The sequence below is a fragment of the Strix aluco genome, chromosome 21 (genome assembly GCF_031877795.1).
Source record: "Strix aluco isolate bStrAlu1 chromosome 21, bStrAlu1.hap1, whole genome shotgun sequence".
In the NCBI taxonomy this organism is placed as follows: Eukaryota; Metazoa; Chordata; class Aves; order Strigiformes; family Strigidae; genus Strix; species Strix aluco.
Window position 1 is genome coordinate 6221652 of NC_133951.1, and position 18647 is coordinate 6240298.

The 18647-nt window shown below is 59.0% G+C and overlaps 3 protein-coding genes across 3 annotated transcripts; all 3 read left to right on the forward strand.

Annotated features, from left to right (window-relative positions):
• Positions 1-522: 522 nt before the first annotated feature.
• Positions 523-2743, forward strand: LOC141933271 (uncharacterized). The gene is made up of 4 exons (XM_074847795.1): positions 523-618; positions 1721-1812; positions 1929-2043; positions 2212-2743. Exons 1-4 carry the CDS (start codon positions 523-525, stop codon positions 2533-2535), a joined length of 627 nt encoding a protein of 208 aa, XP_074703896.1. The 3' UTR covers positions 2536-2743.
• On the forward strand, positions 2627-3866 carry LOC141933272 (glutamine-rich protein 2-like). The gene is made up of 4 exons (XM_074847796.1): positions 2627-2809; positions 3036-3110; positions 3420-3584; positions 3741-3866. Exons 1-4 carry the CDS (start codon positions 2627-2629, stop codon positions 3864-3866), a joined length of 549 nt encoding a protein of 182 aa, XP_074703897.1.
• Positions 3867-7624: 3758 nt separating this feature from the next.
• LOC141933273 (fas-binding factor 1 homolog) lies at positions 7625-11840 on the forward strand. The gene is made up of 7 exons (XM_074847797.1): positions 7625-8353; positions 8588-8897; positions 9612-9758; positions 9960-10093; positions 10457-10559; positions 10678-11076; positions 11664-11840. Exons 3-7 carry the CDS (start codon positions 9754-9756, stop codon positions 11824-11826), a joined length of 804 nt encoding a protein of 267 aa, XP_074703898.1. The 5' UTR covers positions 7625-8353; positions 8588-8897; positions 9612-9753; the 3' UTR covers positions 11827-11840.
• The last annotated feature ends 6807 nt before the right edge of the window (positions 11841-18647 follow it).

Here is an 18647-nt window from a genome sequence, read left to right on the forward strand (position 1 = left end):
ATGGTATTTGCGGGGGGAACCGCAGGGTTTTGAGCCTGGCTTACCCCCCACCCCACCCCACCCCAACAAGGTCACAACCCACCAGCTGACTACAAAATCAAGGGGGTACGATGGGGGAGAGCAGTTGGTTGTGGGCTCCCGCTTGGGAAAAAGCTCCACCTCATATTAGGCACCGGAGAATCCACTGAGGGGAGCACCCAAAAACCACCATTATGGGAACTACGACCACAGGCACGCACAGCACCCCAGTCCCATGGGAACTGGGGGTACCAGCAAGGACAGAACGGGGCTGTTCCTGTACCTCTTGCTGGGGTACAAACGCCGGGCCTGGGGGGTGCAGGATTCCCACATTTTTCAGGATGAGTTTTGTCACAGCTGCCCCGAGGACAGGGACACGCTCGCCTCGGCCCTGCGGGCACCTCCGAAACCTGGCAGCTGCCTGTGTTGGGGCTGGGACAGCCCCGGCTCCCCCATCCACACGGCCACATGTCCCCAGCCATGACACCCCCAGGTCCCCCCGCCATGTCTCTTCTAGGGACTGCAGTTTCCCTGCCCAGTACCTCTCCATTCGTGACACGACTTATGCCAGGTCTCAGCACACCTTTCTCCCATCTGACGGTGAGGGGTGGCAGAAGGGGGCTGGGGAAAAGCAGCCCCAAGCAATGGGGGTGGCGTAAGAGAAAGGAGGGGATGTGTGTCCCCAGGGCTGGGGGCAGAGAAGGGGTTATGGTGCTTCGCTCCGGAGGTGGGAATCATCAGCTGCCCCGAGCCCGGCAGCAGTGGGGTCAGTGCCTTCCTCTTTCCATCAATGGCAGCGTTGGAAGAGGGACAAGGGGGTGACAATCCATGAGCAGATAAGGAAACCTGCTCAGTGATGCTCATCCCGCGGGATAAGCGATAGCCAACCAGCGGGCTTGGGGGGGGGATTCGCTTTTGGCGTTAAAGCCATGTCCTGCTGCCACCCTTCCCACCGCGGTCCCCATCTCCCACCACCTTCAGCAGCAACGGAGCGTCATCATCCTCCTCCTTTAGTGTGGGCTCCCCCAGACCCTTTTGGGGGCCACAAGCTCCCTGTCAGGAGCCATCGGGGCCAAAAAGGGGTTCATGGAGGCCAGGGGGTGTCAGGGAGAGCGTGGCAGCACGGGGCCGGCACAGACCCTGGGAGGGGGGTTGGACAGGGGCTGGTTTCAGCTCCTCTGGCCACACGTGGCCGCAGGACAAGGGATGCTGCGACCCCTCCTTATGCATGATGGGAAGATCCCAGCCCAGGATCCCCTGGCATCCAAACCACCACTCCAGGGGTGCAGCCAGGGGCCCCCAGCACCCAAACCACCACCCCAGGGGTGCAGCCAGGGGCCCCCAGCACCCAAACCACCACTCCAGGGGTGCAGCCAGGGGCCCCCAGCACCCAAACCACCACCCCAGGGGTGCAGCCAGGGATCCCCAGCACCCAAACCACCACCCCAGGGGTGCAGCCAACACCTCCAGGGACCCAAGGAGGAGGAGCAGGGGTTCAGCCAAGCCCCTCCCACATGGACTCCAGCCTTTCTGGCACTGAGAAAGTCCCTGCTTTCTCAGGGAAGGTGAGCTGGCAGCAGTCCCTGGGGGGGCTGCGGGGATGCCAAGGGGGAGTTGGGCAGGGAGGAGGCAGCTGAAGGGCCCCTGGGCTGGGACAACAGAGGGGGCTGTGCCCTGACTCATCCACCACTGCCTTTCCCAGATCAGGCAGCTGGAAGATGCCGTCGGAAAGCTGGAGGTAGCTGGAGCCAACTGGAAAGGGGATGTCAGCGAGCAGATCACCCTGCAACTGGGGTAAAAGGACGGGACAGGGTTTCCTACCCTGCAGGAGGAGCACGGGGGGACAAGGGACACCCCCTGAGTGGCCCTGTGGAGGCTAAGCCTGCCTGTGCCCCTGTCTCACTGACCAGGTCCACGCTGCAGGAGATGAGGCGTAAGCTGAAGGAGCTGGAAGAGCAGCAGGAGATGACCAAGGCCACGCTGGAGCGGTTGGTGGCCAAGACGGCTGATGAGCTGCAGGAGCAGGTGAGGTCCAGGGGCAGCGCTCCCACCGCCACAGCTCGGTGGGGTGGTCCTGGAGGGGTTTCCAGCCACATCCCCTGGCTGGCTGGGGCCATCGAGCCTCCACAGCACCCGGATTTGTTGACTGCATCCACCTCATCTCAGAGCCGACTCCTTCTCCCCTTCCTGCAGCTGGGCGAGCCGAGGGCGATGGTGGCGAGCACAGGGCAGGAGCAGGCAGAGGCGCAGGCAGCGTGCCCCGTCTGCAGCGGGGACATCAGCAAGCAGGTGGGGCAGCTCCTGCAGTGCTACGAGAAGCTCCAGGAGGTGGTGGACGATTTCATGTCGCGGCAGGCAGTGGGCAAGGTGGTAAGGCAGCTGCCAGGGAGGAGCCAGGTAAGGAGATGCCGGCATGGAGGGCTTGGGAGGGGGTTGCCAGCACCCCCCCAGCTGGTTGTGCTTTGCTGTAATGTGGGGGAGCCCCTCACCGCCTCCCAGATTAGTTGGTACAAGTGAGCAGCATGGAAGGAAATTAAAGCCTTGATGCAAATGTCCTGTTGGCACTGAGAGCCCATGGCCACCGGGCAAGTAACCTGGGTCTGTCCCCATGGGGGCTGCCAGCCCCGCCTTGCACAGCACCACCTTGTCATCTTCCTCCCTGAAGCAGGACGAGGAGCTGCTGAAGCGCATCCAGGCCACCATCACGCAGGTGCAAGGGGACTACGAGAAGGTCAACTCTGTCACCGGGAACCTCCTGAATGACCGTCACCAGAAGGAGAAAGATAGCGAGGTAGGTGGCTGAAACCCCCTCAGGGTCAGAGTATCTTCCAGGCAGACCCCAGGCTGGGGACCACAAGGGATTTGTCTGCACCCCCCCAAACCTTGCAGCCCTGTGGAGGTTCAATGTACCTTTCCTGGAGGTTTGGGTGAGGTGGGGGGAGCGGGGGTTGCTCAGCTGGCCAGGAGGCAGCTCCAACCCTGCCACGGTGTCATGGGATGCTTTTCTGTGTTGGAAGGCTCTGTTCTGGTCCCTGGAGAGGCTGGAGAAGGAGAAAGCGAACAAGGAAGACCTGGTGCTGGGAATTGATGTGGTATGGCCTTGGGGGGTCCTGGCACCACCCAAGGGGGTGCTGGGCAGGGTGACAAACACCCCTTGTGCCTTGGGGGCTCAGTGGCAGAACTGGCCTGGGGGAGGGAGGATTTCCAGACTGGCTGTGGCTCCTTCCCCAGGTGCCTCTGTCTTCCCCTGGGTCCCTTCAGCTGGTGTGACCAGCCCCACAGGGGTGATGGGGCGAGTGGGGCCACGTAGCCACTTCTCCCTGTCCTCCTGCCACGAGCTGGCCCTGCCCATCATCCCTCCATCCTTTCCTCACTGCTCTCCTGCCTTTCCCCGCTGCTAGAAAGCAGACAAAACCGCCCTGGCCGGCAAAGTGAGTCGCACCCAGTTTGACGCGAGCATGGAGCGGCTGAATGAGATGATCCAGGAGACGCTGAGCCGGGTGACAGGGCAGGAGCAGGGCTGGCACCAGGTCCAGTGGCAGCTCAGTGAAGAGATGGACTCCGAGGTGAGGGGTGGCACGTCCCCGCTGCGCAAAACTGGCACCTTCGGGGCTTGGCAGCCTAAGGCAGCATCCCTCTGAGGATCCCCCCTCCTGGCTTTTCATGGGGAACATGATGTCCCAGCCCGGGGCAGCTGGCTGAGGGTGTGTGTCTGTCCGTAGCTGGACCGCCTGGAGCTGGGGCCTTTCCGGCAGCAGCTGGAGGAGCACTGGAGGAGCATCCTGGAGCAGCTCAAGGAGAAGGAGCCGCTGACGGAGGCTGACGATGCAGCTGGGATGAAGAAGTGAGTGCGATGGGGGTGGCGATGGCTTCTCCTCCCACCGGTAGCAGGTTCCCGATGTTAAAGGAGGCACGAGGAGGGGGACCTGCAGGATGGAGGCCTCCCGAACCAAAACTGGGATGTGGGTGCAAAGGTTTTCTGGAGCAAGGGTGGGGAACGGCGACTCGTCCCCCTGGGCAGGGGTGTGACACGCGGTGCCGCAGAGCTGGGTTGTGACCTGCCCTCCTGGCGAGGGGCAGGGGGGTAATTAGCGCTGACGAAGTGATGAAACCGGTGTGAGGGCTGGTTGGGATGGCAGCTACGGGTGCCTGCGCCCTTCGCCTCCCATCCCTGCCTGCCCTGGGCAGCCACAGGCAGCTGCCAGGTTTCGGAGGTGCCCACAGGGCCGAGGCGAGCGTGTCCCTGTCCTCGGGGCAGCTGTGACAAAACTCATCCTGAAAAATGTGGGAATCCTGCATCCCCCAGGCCCAGCATTTGTACCCCAGCAAGAGGTACAGGAACACCCCCATTCTGTCCTTGCTGGTACCCCCAGTTCCCATGTTGTGCCTTGGAGAGGGCGCATTGATAGAGGTAGGGTAAGTTGTAATTGGAGCGTTTTCAGGTGCGTAATCCATTGTAGGCCTTTTCCTGTTGTTATGGAGCCCGGAAAGTCAAAGGTGGCACATTGTAAATCTTCAGAACGAGCAACCATATTTTCCCATAGCTGTTGCTTCCAGCAGACGAGGATCGTATCAGGTTCCTTTCCAAAGTGTAACAGAGCCAAAACAGCAACAATGGTGACAAAAGCAGCTTTGTTGGTATTTTGGCAAGCCCAGGCTAAGGGCACGGGCTTACCATGTGTGCCTTGGAACAGGATGCCTACTGTCCCATGTTCAGAAATGAAGCAGCCTGCTGCGACTGACTGTGTCGGGTCCCATCGCTGCAACGGCTGCTGCTGTCATAAGATAGCCTGTATGAGTTCCAAATTGTTTTGACACTCTTTCGTGAGTGTTCTGGGCTCCCACAGGTGTTCGCCTTTTAGTAGTTCATAAAAGGGTTTCATAAATCCCAAGGGGATGCAGACAAAGGTGCGGAGCCACTGTAAGGCCCCAACTAATTTCTGAGCGTCATGGAGAGTGGCAACGCTCGGGGTGAGAGCCACTGGCTGCGGACTTATGTTGTTCCCTGTCAACATCATGCCCAGGTATTGTAATCGCGTACCACGTTGAATTTTTGCTTCGGCAATGCTCAGATTATGTCGTTGAAGTAAGGCCTTGGCGCGTTGGAACAGGTGTTCTACCTGCTGTTCTGTAGGTGCCGCTAGTAGTATGTCGTCCATATAGTGTATTACATGGTGGTTAGGCTCACCTTCTCTTAAGGGTGCGATGGCCCTGGCCACGTATAGCTGGCAAATGACAGGCGAGTTCTTCATACCCTGTCCCCCGCTTGATGGAGGTCCAAGCGGGCTCCTTCTTCTCCAATTTGGCTACGTCCATAAAGGCCTGTTTGCCAGCTTCGGTAGCGGCCGTGAATTCTCTGGGCCGCAGTCGTAACTGAGCCGGCATCGTTGCAAAAGCACCCCGCCCTAATAGGCGGTCATGGGTAGGCCCGTGTAAGGGGTGCTGTTGATTGGCGGCCGCATGGACTACAGCAGTAACTCGGCTTCCCCATGCCTCCTTCCACAGCAAATACATTGCTGGTTTTAACACCGCTTTCGCCAGCTGTCGCATGTCAGAGGGGGTCAGTGGCAATGCCAAAATGGTTTCTAAGAGCAAAGTTGTTTCTGGGTGTCCTAAGCCGTGTTCAGCAACTGCCTTAAATAGGGTTTGCACGGCCTTCGCGTCAAGCGGATACCACTCCTGCTGCCCTGTGGGGGTAACCCTGACTGGGTAGGCATGTATTGCTGCAGGCTCAAGCTTCACCCCCGACATAATGCACTCCTTGGCTATACGTTGCCAATCTGTGGGTGTCCTCGGCGCAGGGGATGGCGCCAAGCCCCCCCCCACCAGCCGCCTGTTCTAACTGCAGCGGATAGTTTAGCCAGTTCCGTCGTCAGCCCTTTCATTCCCTCCGGGCGGCTCTAACCATCAGTGGACCTCCCGCTGGTTGGGCCGCGCCCCCCAACCTCCCTCATGCTTCCATTTTTGGTCATGTTCTGCTTCGTCGCTCTCCGATTCGCCATCCGACCCTATCCGGGTCCTTGGCTCCCGCCAATGAGCGAACGGGTCGCTCAGTTCCCTTATATGGCGAGGCTCTGCCGGCCCCACTGCACTCCATGGCGGGCACGCACGGGGGTTTGAGGAGCGCCCGGCAACCAATCAAGGAGCGAGTCCTGCCCAGGTTGCCCTCCTTGGCCCGGCCCTTGGGCGACTTGCCCCTGCTCTTGTGGTTGCCTGACCGCCCCCATATCCACCCCCGAACGCTGCACGCTGCGTGTTCGCGCGCCCCTTTTCTGCTGATTCTTGTTTACGCACGTCGGTCTCCACCCTCTGCATCTCCTCCCAAGGGTACACAGGGGGGGTGCTGGGGGCGCAGACGGGATCGCACCCTTCTTCCCCTGTTCTCCGCCCCCGTCTCCCCCCCGATGGCTTGCCTTCTATGGGCCACGCCTCTAGCTTCCCTACTATGTCTTCCCCCTCCTCATCGTCAGAGCTCGCCGTGAGCTCCTCCGTTTGGGTGGTCTCCTCCGCGAGACCCCGCAGACCCTTCTTCGCATCGCGCCATGCCTGTTGCTCCTCCGGGGTAGCTATCATCATCGCGTTTGCCTTCCCCCAAGCCACTAAGTGCTCTGGCCTTCCCAGCTTGGCCTGCTCCGTCAGCACCGCCTCTATCTGCGGCCAGAGCCCCGGCTTCGTGCCGTCTATTGGCTCCGGCAACACGCCGAGCCCCATCAAATTTTGTAGCATAGCTTTCAGTGTCTTCGACTTCACAGAAGCCTTATGTTGCTTGCCCCATCTTTTCAGTACCTGAATTATGGCATCCATGGCGCGCTGGCCGCGGAGTCTCCCGTCCTGCGTGGAGCTCCTCCACCCCCTGCTGGGCACCGACGACGGTAACTGTAGATCACGTCGGGGCCACCACTTATTGTAGCCGGCTCTGCATCTTTAAGCCTGCCTATCCACCTGTTGGTGGCGCTCAGGTCGCAGGGCCAGATACCGCAGGGGGTTAAGACCTTCTCGGGGACATCAGTACAGACACCAACGTGGTGGTTACAAAACGTCAGTTTATTGAACTGCCCAACTTGCACATATATGCTCGCTAAGCACCTCCTCCGTGGGTGCGCCTTCGGCATTACAGGCCTACCCATTACCTTATTTAGTAACAAAGGAAAGAAGGGGAGGTTGTAACTACTCTTTCCGTACATCGCGAGATCTTCCGAGTGCCATTCCCTAGAGTGGTCCTTATAATTGCTTCCATCCCACCCCTCAGCCTGACTCACTCACCCAGCTGTGCTTGCGCTCCAGGCATTCCCAGTCACTGAGCTGTGGGAATGCTACTGGATCAGCCTGCTGTGCGGGATGGGGAGTTTCGTGTAGGACTTCTCTGACCCAGGAGGGCAGAAATCAATATTCAGACAGGCGATGGCTTGTGTTCTCGTGCTGCTCAAGTATTATATTGAAGTAGGTTATCTTAAAGGGGAGAAGTCTTGCTAGCCAGGGTGTCCAAAACTTGGCGCTTGAGAAGCCTCTGTGGCTAGAATCCTGGCAAGACCTGAGCTTACAAAGAGGAGAGGCACAAAGTGCGTTGGTAGGACACTTTGCTGCACTCCCCGTAGAGAGCATAAAATCTGGGGGGTGCAGGTGGGCCAGGGAAGTGTTACAAAATGCTGGATGTTCCTCTTTGCTTCAGTGGTTGGATCAGCCCAGATTATCACCGAATGACACGTGCATGCCCATCACCGTGTCCTGTCCGTGCTGGAGTTTTTGTACCGCATTCCCTGTGTAAACCAGCACCTCTGGCAGGCGAGAGGTTTGGCTTATGGACAGCAAGTCCCTGGCCCGTATCAGAGGCTGGTTGCTGTTCGGTGCAAGTCTGAAGACTGTGTTACGTCTGGACACTCTCAGTGCATCCTAGTTCATCTCTCTGTTATTTTTTATAGTGCTGCTGGAAGCCTTTCAGGATAAAGGACAAAGCCTGCTACACATGTAGTTTTTCCATGAACCATGTCAGTGCAAAAGTAGAGTCAGGAGGGAGTGGAACCTTATTTCCCAGTACATCTCTTCCCTGTGTGTCGGATAGCACAGCTCATCCATGCATCCTTTTGCTTCAAATTGTTGATTGCACTGAGCTTGTAGAACTGAGTTTGAACTGAATTTTGTCCTGCTCTTTCCATTAATCCACTTAAAAAAAAAAAAAAACACCAGCAAATTTGCTCCTGTAAATTTCCTTAAGCTTTCTTTGCCTGAGCAGATATTATTAAGGTGCTTATGCCCTCTGAAAGAGCCTTGTGTGTTTGGTGATACGAGAGAAAGCAAGCAAGCTGCAGTGCGAGTCACAAATCCTTCAGATGAATTAGTGAGTCCAGCAGGTGAAAAATTGCACCTGGTAAAGCATGTGCCCTTTGAGAGGTGTTGCTCAGAGAAGTCCCTTTGTTGTTCCCAGTCATGAAATACCATTTTTTTTTAAATTCCAAGTCCTGTTCTGGAGCACAAAGAAAGTCACTGACGTTTCCCATAAACTAGGTGCTGCTTTGTAGCTCTCCTTGCACAGGGATCTGTGAACTATTTGGATTTGCTTACTGTGTCTGAGGTCAGTACGAGGTGCCCACAGAAACTGAGAGTTTCATCTTTACGCAGCAGTGCTATTCATTTAAGGAGGAAAACAATGGTTAAATGAGTGGTTCCCCACTGAGGTGGGTGTCAGGGTAATGTAAAGCACGTGCCTGTATCTGTGCACCAGTAAGACACAGTTAAGGGCCTCTTGTGTGGTGGAGCTGTTGCGGTTTGACTCAAGGCTAACTGACCTGGGCTTTTATTTTTCTTCTTTAGTGATGATGGCCAAGGAGAAACCGCCAATAACTGTGGTTGGAGACGTTGGAGGAAGAATTGCCATCATTGTGGTATGGGTGTGATGGAGAGGAGCGGGGGGGTGGCTTCCTCCCAGCATCTTTTCTTGAGCTGCTTTATCCCAGAGGGTAGGAGGGACTGCTGGTGTAGGGGTGGGAACAGGATTGTTACCACTGTTTTCTCCAGTTTTGCTGGTGGCTTTGGTTATTTCAGCTTTCTGCTGAAAACCCTTCGTATTTCAGTGCTTTAAGCTCTGAAATCTCCTTGCTCCCTTGAATCTACAAATATCAGATGTGTACAAATACTCAACAAATCCAGGACATGCAGAGAAATCTCCTGAAGTATTTAAAAAAAAAAAAAAACCAAACAAACCAACCAACCATAAAAAAAGCTCACTGAGCTTTTCTTACATGCTGTGCCATGCTGCAGTGTAACTAATCAACATGCAGCTGCTATCACTGTGAAAAAAAATACCTTGCTGAAGATAAGCTCTGTTTGCCTGTGAGCATGTGCAGGGACTAGTTTGTTTCCAAGACACAATATTTGTTCTGCACACTAGCAAAAGGGTCTGTAAATTGGGGAAACGGTGTCCACAGATTTAAGTTGTGCACGTGGCTGTGCTTGAATCTCAACAGCAGCTGAAGTAGCCAGGGATTATATTCTTTTTGGCTATGTTTGTGGCCAAAGCTGCAGTACCTTGCAGATCCACTCCTGCCCTGCAGGCATGGTAAACTTCTGGTTTTGGTGTTATTTCTGTCTCTTCTCAGGATGACATCATCGATGATGTGGAAAGCTTTGTAGCTGCTGCAGAGATCCTGAAAGAGCGTGGAGCCTACAAGATTTCTGTGATGGCTACTCACGGGCTCCTGTCAGCAGATGTCCCCCGTCTCATAGAGGAATCCTCCATCGATGAGGTGCGTCTGCTTTCTGGGCTTGTGTCTTGAGATGGTGCCGCCATGGTGGGTGGGGGATGCTGAGCTTGTGCCTGTGGGTCCCCAAAAGGGGCAGGAGCAGCCTTGTGTGGCAGAGAAGAGGCAGAGCAGGCTGGCAAGGCTGTGTGAGGAGGACCAGCCCTGCCTGCGGGAGAAACCCATCTGCCGCTGTGTCCCCAACAGAGAGGAGGTCCGGCCAGCCCGCGCCAAGCTGGATGAGTTGCTGGGACGAGGCTCCATGACCAGAACCCTGGAAGTGCCAGACCTGGGAGAGCGCCGGGAGGTCAAACTGGCGAAGGAGTACCAAAAGCAGCTGGGTGAGCAGAGCCAGGGACGCTGGGAAGGGCTGCAGAGGTGGCAGCGTTGGCCTGGGCGAGCAAGATTGATTTCTACTGCCCTTACAGGGGAAATGCCCTTCTGCCCTCGCGGCAGCCTGGCAGCATTTGCACAGGAGCTGTAACTTGGCTGCCTTTGGCCGTGGGCTGATTCCCAACAAAAGTTTTTCACAGCCACTCTAGGAGGCCCCTTGCTCGCCGGTTTCTGGGCAAGACGTTTCCAGCGGTGTTTTCCCAGAGGCAGCACTGTCAGTGGGAATTGCAGGGGGGGAGGAGGAGGAGGGCTGGAGTCTTTGCCGTTGGCTGCTCCTCTGGGCGCTGACTCAAGGCCGCTTGTCTGAACAGAGAAGGAAGAGGGTCGGCACAAGGACGATTTTGTGTTTGGAGCATACCAGCCCACGGTGGCCTCCACAGCCAAGGGCCGGCCGGCGAGAAGGCAGCCTCTGAGGTATTGTGCTCTCTGTGTGTCTGTAGCTGCAGCCAGCGGGCACGCTGCCCCTGCAGCAGAGCGGGCAGGGTCCCCGGTGTCCCTTCGCAGACAGGGATGCGACTGCTTCTCCTCACAGCAGGTTTTCAGCTGAGAAGAACAACAAACTTAAAGCAGAGCCCCTCTCCAAAGCGCCTCTGTCAGCCAGCCAGAACCCCGCATGGGGCCGCAGAAATAGAAGTGGCTGGCTGGGCTTGAAACGTGAAGAATTTTTTGATTTGGAGCTGTCGTCTCCAGCAAAGGCCAGTCCTGCAGGGAGCTCCCCCAGCCCTGCCGCAGCTGGGCAGCCCGGCCCCGCCAGACAGCTCCTGGCTGCAGAGGAGGCAGCCGCTAAAACTGACCCGGTGGAGGAGGAGGAGGACTGGCTGAGTGCTGCCTTGGCTCGGAAAAAAGCCCAAGCGCAGGCGAAGGCCCAGGAGAGGACCGCCAAGCCCTCCGAAGTCCCAGGCGAAGGGCTGAATCCCGGCTCTCCTGTCAGGTAAAGGCGTGGTTGATGGCCGCAGCGCTCCCATCTGCTCCGCGTGTAGCTGCTCCAGCAGGAGCTCTCAGAAACCCTGGGCTCGGATCTGAGAAATGAATTTTAAGCACTGTCTTGTCTCGGGTTGGGGTAATAACGTGGGGCTGTGTCCCAGTGATCCAGCGCGCAGTCCCCTCCCACCTCTGGGCTCTCCTGCCGGTTGTAGCCAAGAGGACACACAGTGCCGTGGGTCCCGCGGAGCTGTCCTGGATCAGCACACCCCCACGAGCTCCTCCCTGTGCTCCTCGTTGCTGCCTTCATTCCCCTTCCTTCCTCCTAGTTGAGGCAAAGCACCTCCTCCAGCTGAGTCGACACGGAGCCAGGTCCAGACTTGTGCCACTGAAGGGGACTCTGAAACGAATTGCAGACAGAGAGCCCTGTGGCGTGGGCAGGGCTGTGTTGGCTGGGGCTGGTGCTGCCCAGGGGAAGGGGTGGATGCAGCAAGGAGAAACAGCGGTGAGGGAGGTTTTGAGGTGTCTTTGCTCCCCCTGCAGCCCAAAGGCTGAATCCTGCCACAGCTGAGTGGGACAGAGGCTTTCCCCTGCCAGGCAGGAACTGGTATTGGGGGAGAGGATCTTGTCTTTCCTCGCCTCCTTGGCTCTCCCACATTGGATGCTTTTTGGTTGCAGCCCGCCAGCAGCCTCCCCAGGAGCACAGCCACAGGCAGCCGCCGTGCCGGACAAGGCAGCGAGCACACGCAGCTCCAGGTAAGGCCGCCTTCGCGTTTCAGGCGTGCTCCACGGGAGGGGCGTCACAGTGGGACGGCCAAGCTTTAAACTCCCCGAAATGCCGAGCAGGAGAATGTCTGCGTGCTTCTCCCTGAGCTGCGGCGCTGCTGTGCATCACTCGTGTCTCTGTGCCCACGCAGGCCACCGCTCCCCTGGCTCAGCACCGCGGAACAAGCCTCATGTCGTGGTGTGGTGGGGACACGGTGCTGGGGCGCACTGAGCTCCGCAGCGCTGCCTGTGGGGTTTGAGAGGGCTGCCGGGGACTTGCTCTCTCTGAGCAATGGGTGGGCCTAAGTTCGTGCTGCCCCAACACTCGTGCCGCTAGCGCTGTGTGCAGGCAGACCCCCTCCTGCCCTCGGCTGAGGCTGAGCATCGCTTCAGAGGCCACTGCAAGTGGCTGAGGGGACCCAGCCTCCTCCCTAGTTGAGGGAGAGGGAGGAGGAGCCGTGCTTTGCCCCCAGACTTACTCTGCAGAGCAGAGTCCCTGCCACTGTGCGTGGGGTGGGGTAGGGGTGCGGGTCTGGACAAGCCTGTCTGAGCCTCCGTCCCCATCCCCAGCTGCCAGAGCGGGGCAGGACCCTTCTCGCTCTGCCGAGGAGACCCAGGCCCTCATCCCTCTGGGAGGGAATGGTTCCCCTTGGCCTGTCTGAATCACAGACTTGTTGACTTTCAGTCCCCGCAGCCTTGTTCCCAGGAGAGCATTCCCAGGAGAGCAGGAGACGCAGCGCCCTGCCCCGCTGGCTCAGGTAGGTCTGCTGGGCCTGTGCCCCTGAGAGGTGCAGGATCAGGGTGGTGATCGTGAGCCCTCCCCTGCCAACTCATCGTCACCCAGCTCTGCCCGTGTTCCCTGGGCAGGAGGATGGCTGTGCCCCGCTTTGCAGCCCTGGGAGCCTGTGTTCATGGAGGCAAAGGCTTTGGAGAGCCCTGAGATGCCACCAGTTGTATTTGTCAGGCCAAAGCGTGTGTGCTGTGGCTGCTTTGTAAATCGTGTGCATTGACAAGCCTGCATTGCCTGAGCAGTGTTGACAGAGTTCCCCAGGCATCTCTGTCTCCTATTAATGAGACATCAGAGGCTGCAGCTGACGAAGGGCTTTCTCTTCAGCTGGTTTTCCCCAGTCTGGTGGTGAAGATGCTCTGAGCTTGTTTCTAGACAAGTGAAGGGGAATCGTAGCCTGTGACAGGGAGGGCAGCTCTTGCTTGGACTTCGAAGCCTCCATTTCTGATGGAGCTGGACCTCCCGGCCCGGCCCTGGTGGCAGGACACACGCTGTCTCCCAGAGGCCTCGCAAGGTCTTCTCCTCGAGTCTGTCCCCAGAGAAGGAAGAGCCCAGCGTGCTTGTGTCTGGGGTAGGGGCTGCCGAGTGTCACCTGGGCAGCAGTGGGGTTGGGCTGGAGATGTGTAGAGGAGGGACTGCAGGAGGCTGGGGCTGGGTGGCCGTTCCCGGGCTGGGAGGAGGTGCTCTCCTCAGGGCTTTACCTCCCCGAGAGCGTCCCTGTGTGTACGCAAGTTAGCACAGCCGGGGCACAGCTGCGGGCAAGGCACGTGCCTGCCTTTGGGGGCTGAGGGTCCCACCAGAAAGCCCCCGATGCTGAAGGGCCTGGGTCTTTTCTCTCTGTCCCTGTAGGCTGAGTCCCCAGCCCTGGGCTTGCTGCTATGAGAGGAGGCTGGGGGCTCCCGCTGCCCAGCCCCATGAGGATGCAACGGACTGTCAGGCAAGGCAGCAGCCATGGCCCCACTCAGCCTGTCGCAGCTGCTGGACATCGCCATCGGGACGCCCCAGGTCGGGGCAGTCAACTTCCCGGCGCTGCACAGCCTGCTGCAGGCCATGCTGAGGCACCTGGGCCTGCAGGACCTGCCTGCCCTGGGCCAAGGGCACAGCCCGACCCCCCTCCTGGGGCGGGACCAGCCCCCCAAGGCACCCCCGAGAGAAGAAGGGGGACAGGGCGGAGGCCCAGGCACAGAGTCGCTCACCCCTGCGAAGGACCCGCTGCAGGGGACTGTGAGCACTCCCCAGGACGCCTCCGTGGCTGCTGACGCGGGGCAGATGAAGGCAAAGACTGAAGAGAATGAGAGCAGCATCTCCAAGGTAGAGGCTCTTCCTCGTTCCCTGGGTGCCCCCCCGTGAGACACCCCCTCCTCTGGGGTCTGCACCACCATTGTGGTGCCCTTAGGTCTGGTTTAAGCCTGAGCTCGAGGTGGTATGTGGGGCTTCACTGTGGGAAAGGGATGGGGTTTTGGGGAGAAAGAGCTGGGGCTGAAATGCTGCTCCACTTGCTCTGGGTTCTCCCCAAGTTGCCATCAGCAAGTCGTGGGTCCAGTACAGCACCCGGTGCCCTTGGCTCCACCAGCCAAAGGCTCAGCACCTGTGGAGATCCAGCCCTACCACTCTCCATCCCTCCCTTCCCCACTCCTGAGCCACAGCCAGGTACGGCACCCGCTCCTCAGGCAGCTGAGAGGCTCCATCAGCACCTCATGGGCCTCATCTCCCAGCCCAAATCCCCTTGGCTTGCCCAAGGGCTAGACCCAGCACTGGTGGGGACCGGAGAGGGGCCTCATCCTGCACAACGCTGAGCTGTTTGGGGCTGTGAGCATCCCCAGTGGGAAGAAATAAGCTCAGGTTCAAGGAAACGGTCACCTTGGGTGCTGCAGGGCCGGATCCTGCTGGGGCTGGGACATGTAGGGAGAAGGCAGCAGGGAGGGTTTCCCCGGGTGGCTGAGCTCACCCTCCTCGGAGCAGGCCCCTGCTTGATCACTCCCCGCTTCGTTAGCCGCGGTTGCCGCTGCCCTCGCGGGCCAGGCTGTGGTTGAGAGGGTGGCAGCAGCTCTTTGCCCTTTGGATCGGCTTCAGTAGTCTTGCACAGAGCCTGGTGTGGGGAGGCAGGGCTGGATCTGTCCCCGCTTACTTGGGCTGTGCAGTGGGCCCCCCCCGGGGCAGGGTTGGGGGGGGTCTCTGGGGAGTTGCTGCCCCTTCTTGGCTGCTGAAGGTGTGATGAATGGTAAGTGCTGCCCGCAGTGCAGTGCCCCCGGGACTCACCCCCGCCACTCCCCTCTCTCAGGCCGTGGCGCTCTCCCAGGATCTCCTCGAGGAGATCGGCGGGATGAAGGCGGCGCAGTCCCACATGGAGGAGGACATTCGGATGATCCAGGAGACGCTTGGCATGGTGAGCTGCTGTCGGTGTCCCCAGGAGGCAGCTGGGCCCTCACCCCCCCTCCCTGCCTCTGTGTCACCCTGCTACCCCTGCCCCACGGCCCTGGGTGTCACCCGGCGTGAAGGGTGCCAGGAGGGAAGAGCAGGAAGGGTGTCCCAAGGCTGAAGAGGTAACTGCATGCACCAACCAAAGTGACGCGAAGACATTTTTTAACTAAACAGCTGTAAAGAAAGAAACATGGGTGCTAAGAAGGAGAGGAGATAAAGATCTACCCATGCAACACAGCCACAACCCTGCCTGGCATCCCTCTGTCCTGTGCCCAAGTTAATTTTTGGATGCTCCTTTTCAATCCTGCTCCTGTGTCTGGGCTGCCATCCCTCTCCTTGTCCCGCTCCAGGGGAATCTCCAGGACGCTGCCGGCCAGCTGCCAGCCCTCCGTGACCAGACGGCGTTGGACAGTGACATGGTACGGCCGCGCGCACGCCCGGATCCTGCTCCGGGACGGAGGCGGCTGCGTGGCCGGGGCACCGGTGCACCCAGTCCCTCGGTGTCAGGGCACGGTGCCAGCAGGGCTGGGCAGCGATGCTGGAGGGGGTCAGTGCTCCTGTGGGTGCCATCTCACCCGGCTACGTGGCCAGGGTGGACCCCCTAATCCCTTTTTTCCCCAGAAAAATCTGAAGGAAAGGCTGAGCCTCTACCCAGCCCCGGAGGAGGTGAGCAACATGGTGCGCTGGGAGGTGCTGGAGGATTGCCTGGTGGGCAGTCTCTGCCTTTGGGGTACTTGAGTTTGGCTCCGTGAGCTGGGGGGTTTGAGGACAGGGCGGGTGGCCCTTGCTGCTGCACTTCCGCCCATAAACCTGCTCCCCTTTGCCTCCTCTTCGCAGGATGGCAGTGAGGGCCAGGCTGCCCCCGCCGAGCCCCCCACTGCAGACATGGACGCCCCGCATGGGGCAAGCTCAGCGCTGGGACTGAGGGACCAGGGACACAGCCTGCACCCGGGACCAGCAAGGGGACTCCACAGGGGCAGCCTGGCTCCCCGGGGACGCAGAGAGCACCAGTGGCCCCTGAGAAGGGGGCAGGTGCTTCGTCAGATAAGACAAAGTCTTCTGATGCCCATGCCCCCACCCTGGGGACACAGCCAGGATCCCCTGGCATCAAGACCCCTATGCTGGGGAAAGAGTCAGGGGCCCCTGACACCCAGACGTTCACCCCAGGGGCACAGCCAGGGTACTCTTGACACCCAGAGCCTTACCCCAGGGGTGCAGCCAAGTACCTCCAGCACCCAAACCACCACCCCAGGGGTGCAGCCAACACCTCCAGGGACCCAGGGAGGAGGAGCAGGGGTTCACCCAAGCCCCTCCCCCATGCACTCCAGCCTTTCCGGCACTGAGAAAGTCCCTGCTTTCTCAGGGAAGGCGAGCTGGCAGCAGTCCCTGGGGGGGGGCTGCGGGGATGCCAGGGGTGGTTTGGGTGGGGAGGAGGCAGCTGAAGGGCCCCTGGGCTGGGACAACAGAGGGGGCTGTGCCCTGACTCATCCACCACTGCCAGGTGCATTGTTTGGAGTCGATAGAAAGGGGGGTGGGTGGCAGAGCAAGTGGCTTGGGAGGTCAGGGCCTGGGGCTGAGCAGTGTCCTGGGCCTGGGGGGAAAGGAGGTGGTGGCCAGCGAGCCCCCACCCATGGCCCTCCTGCAGTGGGGGACACTGAAAAGTCATCACCACCCCCCCCACCCCCCTCCCCACCTCAGAGCAGGGTTTGCCTAAAAGCCTGGCAGCCCTGCTATCAAAGGGCTGCCTGCAGGGCTGAGGCCTGGGGGCCTCATCACATGGGTGGGTGATGGGGCTGGGGAGGGGGACACAAGCTGCCAGGGGGTGGGTTGCAAACCGCAGTATTTTGTGAGGGTGCAGGATGGGGTTTGGGCTGCACCCCAGGACAATGGGGGTCCTCGTTGTGCTCACGTGGCCCCCCCATGGCTCCGGGGTCTCCCCTTCCCTCTGCTGCCCCCTTGGGGGATGGCAGCAGCAGCTTCTGCAGGCAGAGCGCAGGCAGCACGTGGGACTCGGTGCAGCCTCCTGGGGGGGGCCTGTCCCCACTGGTAATGCTGTGGCTTGTGGGGGGCTCACGCCCATTCTCAGTGCCCCTGCAGGGATGTGCTCCCAGCAAAGAGAGAAGGCAGGGGCAGCTGGTGTTAAAAAAGTGATTTTTTTTTTTTTTAATTATTTTTAAATTAATAAAAAACCTTCACCCTGTTTTTTGTTGGGTTTTTTTTGTTTTCTTTTTAGCAAGATTGATTTGAAAACTAAAAAACCTCCCCCCAGCTCCCCCCTCTCTGGGGAAGGGCCATGATTGGCAGTTGCAGGGACAGGAGGGGCATCGCCTTGATAAATCCCCCTATGCCCTGGGGGTGCCGAGGGAGGGAGGATGGGGTTGGGGGGGGGTCTGTGCAAGAAGCCAGGCTGAATTTCCGAAGCCAGAGAAGAGGCGTGTTTGCTCTGGGCACTGCAAAAAGCGTCCAGGAAATCCAGAGCCAGGGATGAGGGGGCCAGTGGCTCTGTGTCTGTGGCCACGATCTGGGGTGCCAACAGCTGCCTCCATTTATTTTTTGTTATTTCCCCCCGGCCCTTCCTTCTCCTGCCCTGCTGCAGGGATGCTGGGGGGGGAGCCACAGGGAAACCCCCCCACCGAGCCACCCCCGTGCTGCTTCCCCTTCTCTCTGGATTTATATACATTAGATATATATTATATACTTAAAAAAAAAAATGGGGGGAGAAAAGACCAGCTAGTGACTCTTGCAGAGGCTCTCATGGGCCGGTGGCCTCCCTGGCAGCATGTCCCGTCTTCCCCCCCCTTAAAAATAATAATAAAACCACAGGGGTGGCGGGGGGATGGTGCGTTGGGGACACAGCATCTGCCCGACCTGACCAACCCAGACCTAGGTTGCCATCCCGTCAGCATCAAACCTCAGCGTTTTCTCTCCAGCCCCAAGACCCTCCCCTTGCTGTTGCTGCACCACTGTGCTGATGGGGCCTGTGCTATTTTAGGGAGTCTTACAGCTTTTCCTGCCGGTCCCGAGTGCTGTCTAGACAGCTTGAGCAGCCCCTGGGCGTAGCTTTAGCACTCCTGAGCCCCCCGCTCTGCCGCTGACTTGGAGGTAAAACTTAGGGGAACTCCAGGGAGGGTTTAGCTTCTTGCCTCAGTGCATCTTGTTCCCATCTCTTAATCTCTCTGCTCCCACTTTGAATTCAGTCCTCCCAGTTTGGAAGACAAGAATACAGACTAGATGCTTTGGTTTTAATGCCTGAAAACAGGTATCTGGTGTCATTTAAAAGAGCGAGTTCTGCTTCCTGCTTGCCCACCCTCATCCTTTCTTGGAAATGGTCTTTGAGTGCCTCACCCAAGGGGGTGCTCTGACCGTGTGACGGTCCGACCTGGAGGTTTCTAAGGGAAAAGAAATTCTTGGAGGAGGACATTCGGATGATCCAGGAGACGCTTGGCATGGTGAGCTGCTGCCGGTGTCCCCAGGAGGCAGCTGGGCCCTCACCCCCCTCCCTGCCTCTGTGTCACCCTGCTACCCCTGCCCCACGGCCCTGGGTGTCACCCGGCGTGAAGGGTGCCAGGAGGGAAGAGCAGGAAGGGTGTCCCAAGGCTGAAGAGGTA

What these genes read in the sequence shown, in the direction of transcription:
- LOC141933271 (XM_074847795.1), top strand. Translation starts at nt 523, where the DNA reads ATGTCTCTTCTAGGGACTGCAGTTTCCCTGCCCAGTACCTCTCCATTC. An exon ending in CAGATCACCCTGCAACTGGG is followed by an intron (nt 1,813 to 1,928) that starts GTAAAAGGACGG and finishes CTCACTGACCAG; the next exon opens with GTCCACGCTGCAGGAGATGA. An exon ending in CTGATGAGCTGCAGGAGCAG is followed by an intron (nt 2,044 to 2,211) that starts GTGAGGTCCAGG and finishes CCCTTCCTGCAG; the next exon opens with CTGGGCGAGCCGAGGGCGAT.
- LOC141933272 (XM_074847796.1), top strand. Translation starts at nt 2,627, where the DNA reads ATGGGGGCTGCCAGCCCCGCCTTGCACAGCACCACCTTGTCATCTTCC. An exon ending in TGGTGCTGGGAATTGATGTG is followed by an intron (nt 3,111 to 3,419) that starts GTATGGCCTTGG and finishes CCCCGCTGCTAG; the next exon opens with AAAGCAGACAAAACCGCCCT. An exon ending in GTGAAGAGATGGACTCCGAG is followed by an intron (nt 3,585 to 3,740) that starts GTGAGGGGTGGC and finishes GTCTGTCCGTAG; the next exon opens with CTGGACCGCCTGGAGCTGGG.
- LOC141933273 (XM_074847797.1), top strand. An exon ending in GGAGTACCAAAAGCAGCTGG is followed by an intron (nt 10,094 to 10,456) that starts GTGAGCAGAGCC and finishes TTGTCTGAACAG; the next exon opens with AGAAGGAAGAGGGTCGGCAC. An exon ending in AATCCCGGCTCTCCTGTCAG is followed by an intron (nt 11,077 to 11,663) that starts GTAAAGGCGTGG and finishes TTCCCCTGCCAG; the next exon opens with GCAGGAACTGGTATTGGGGG.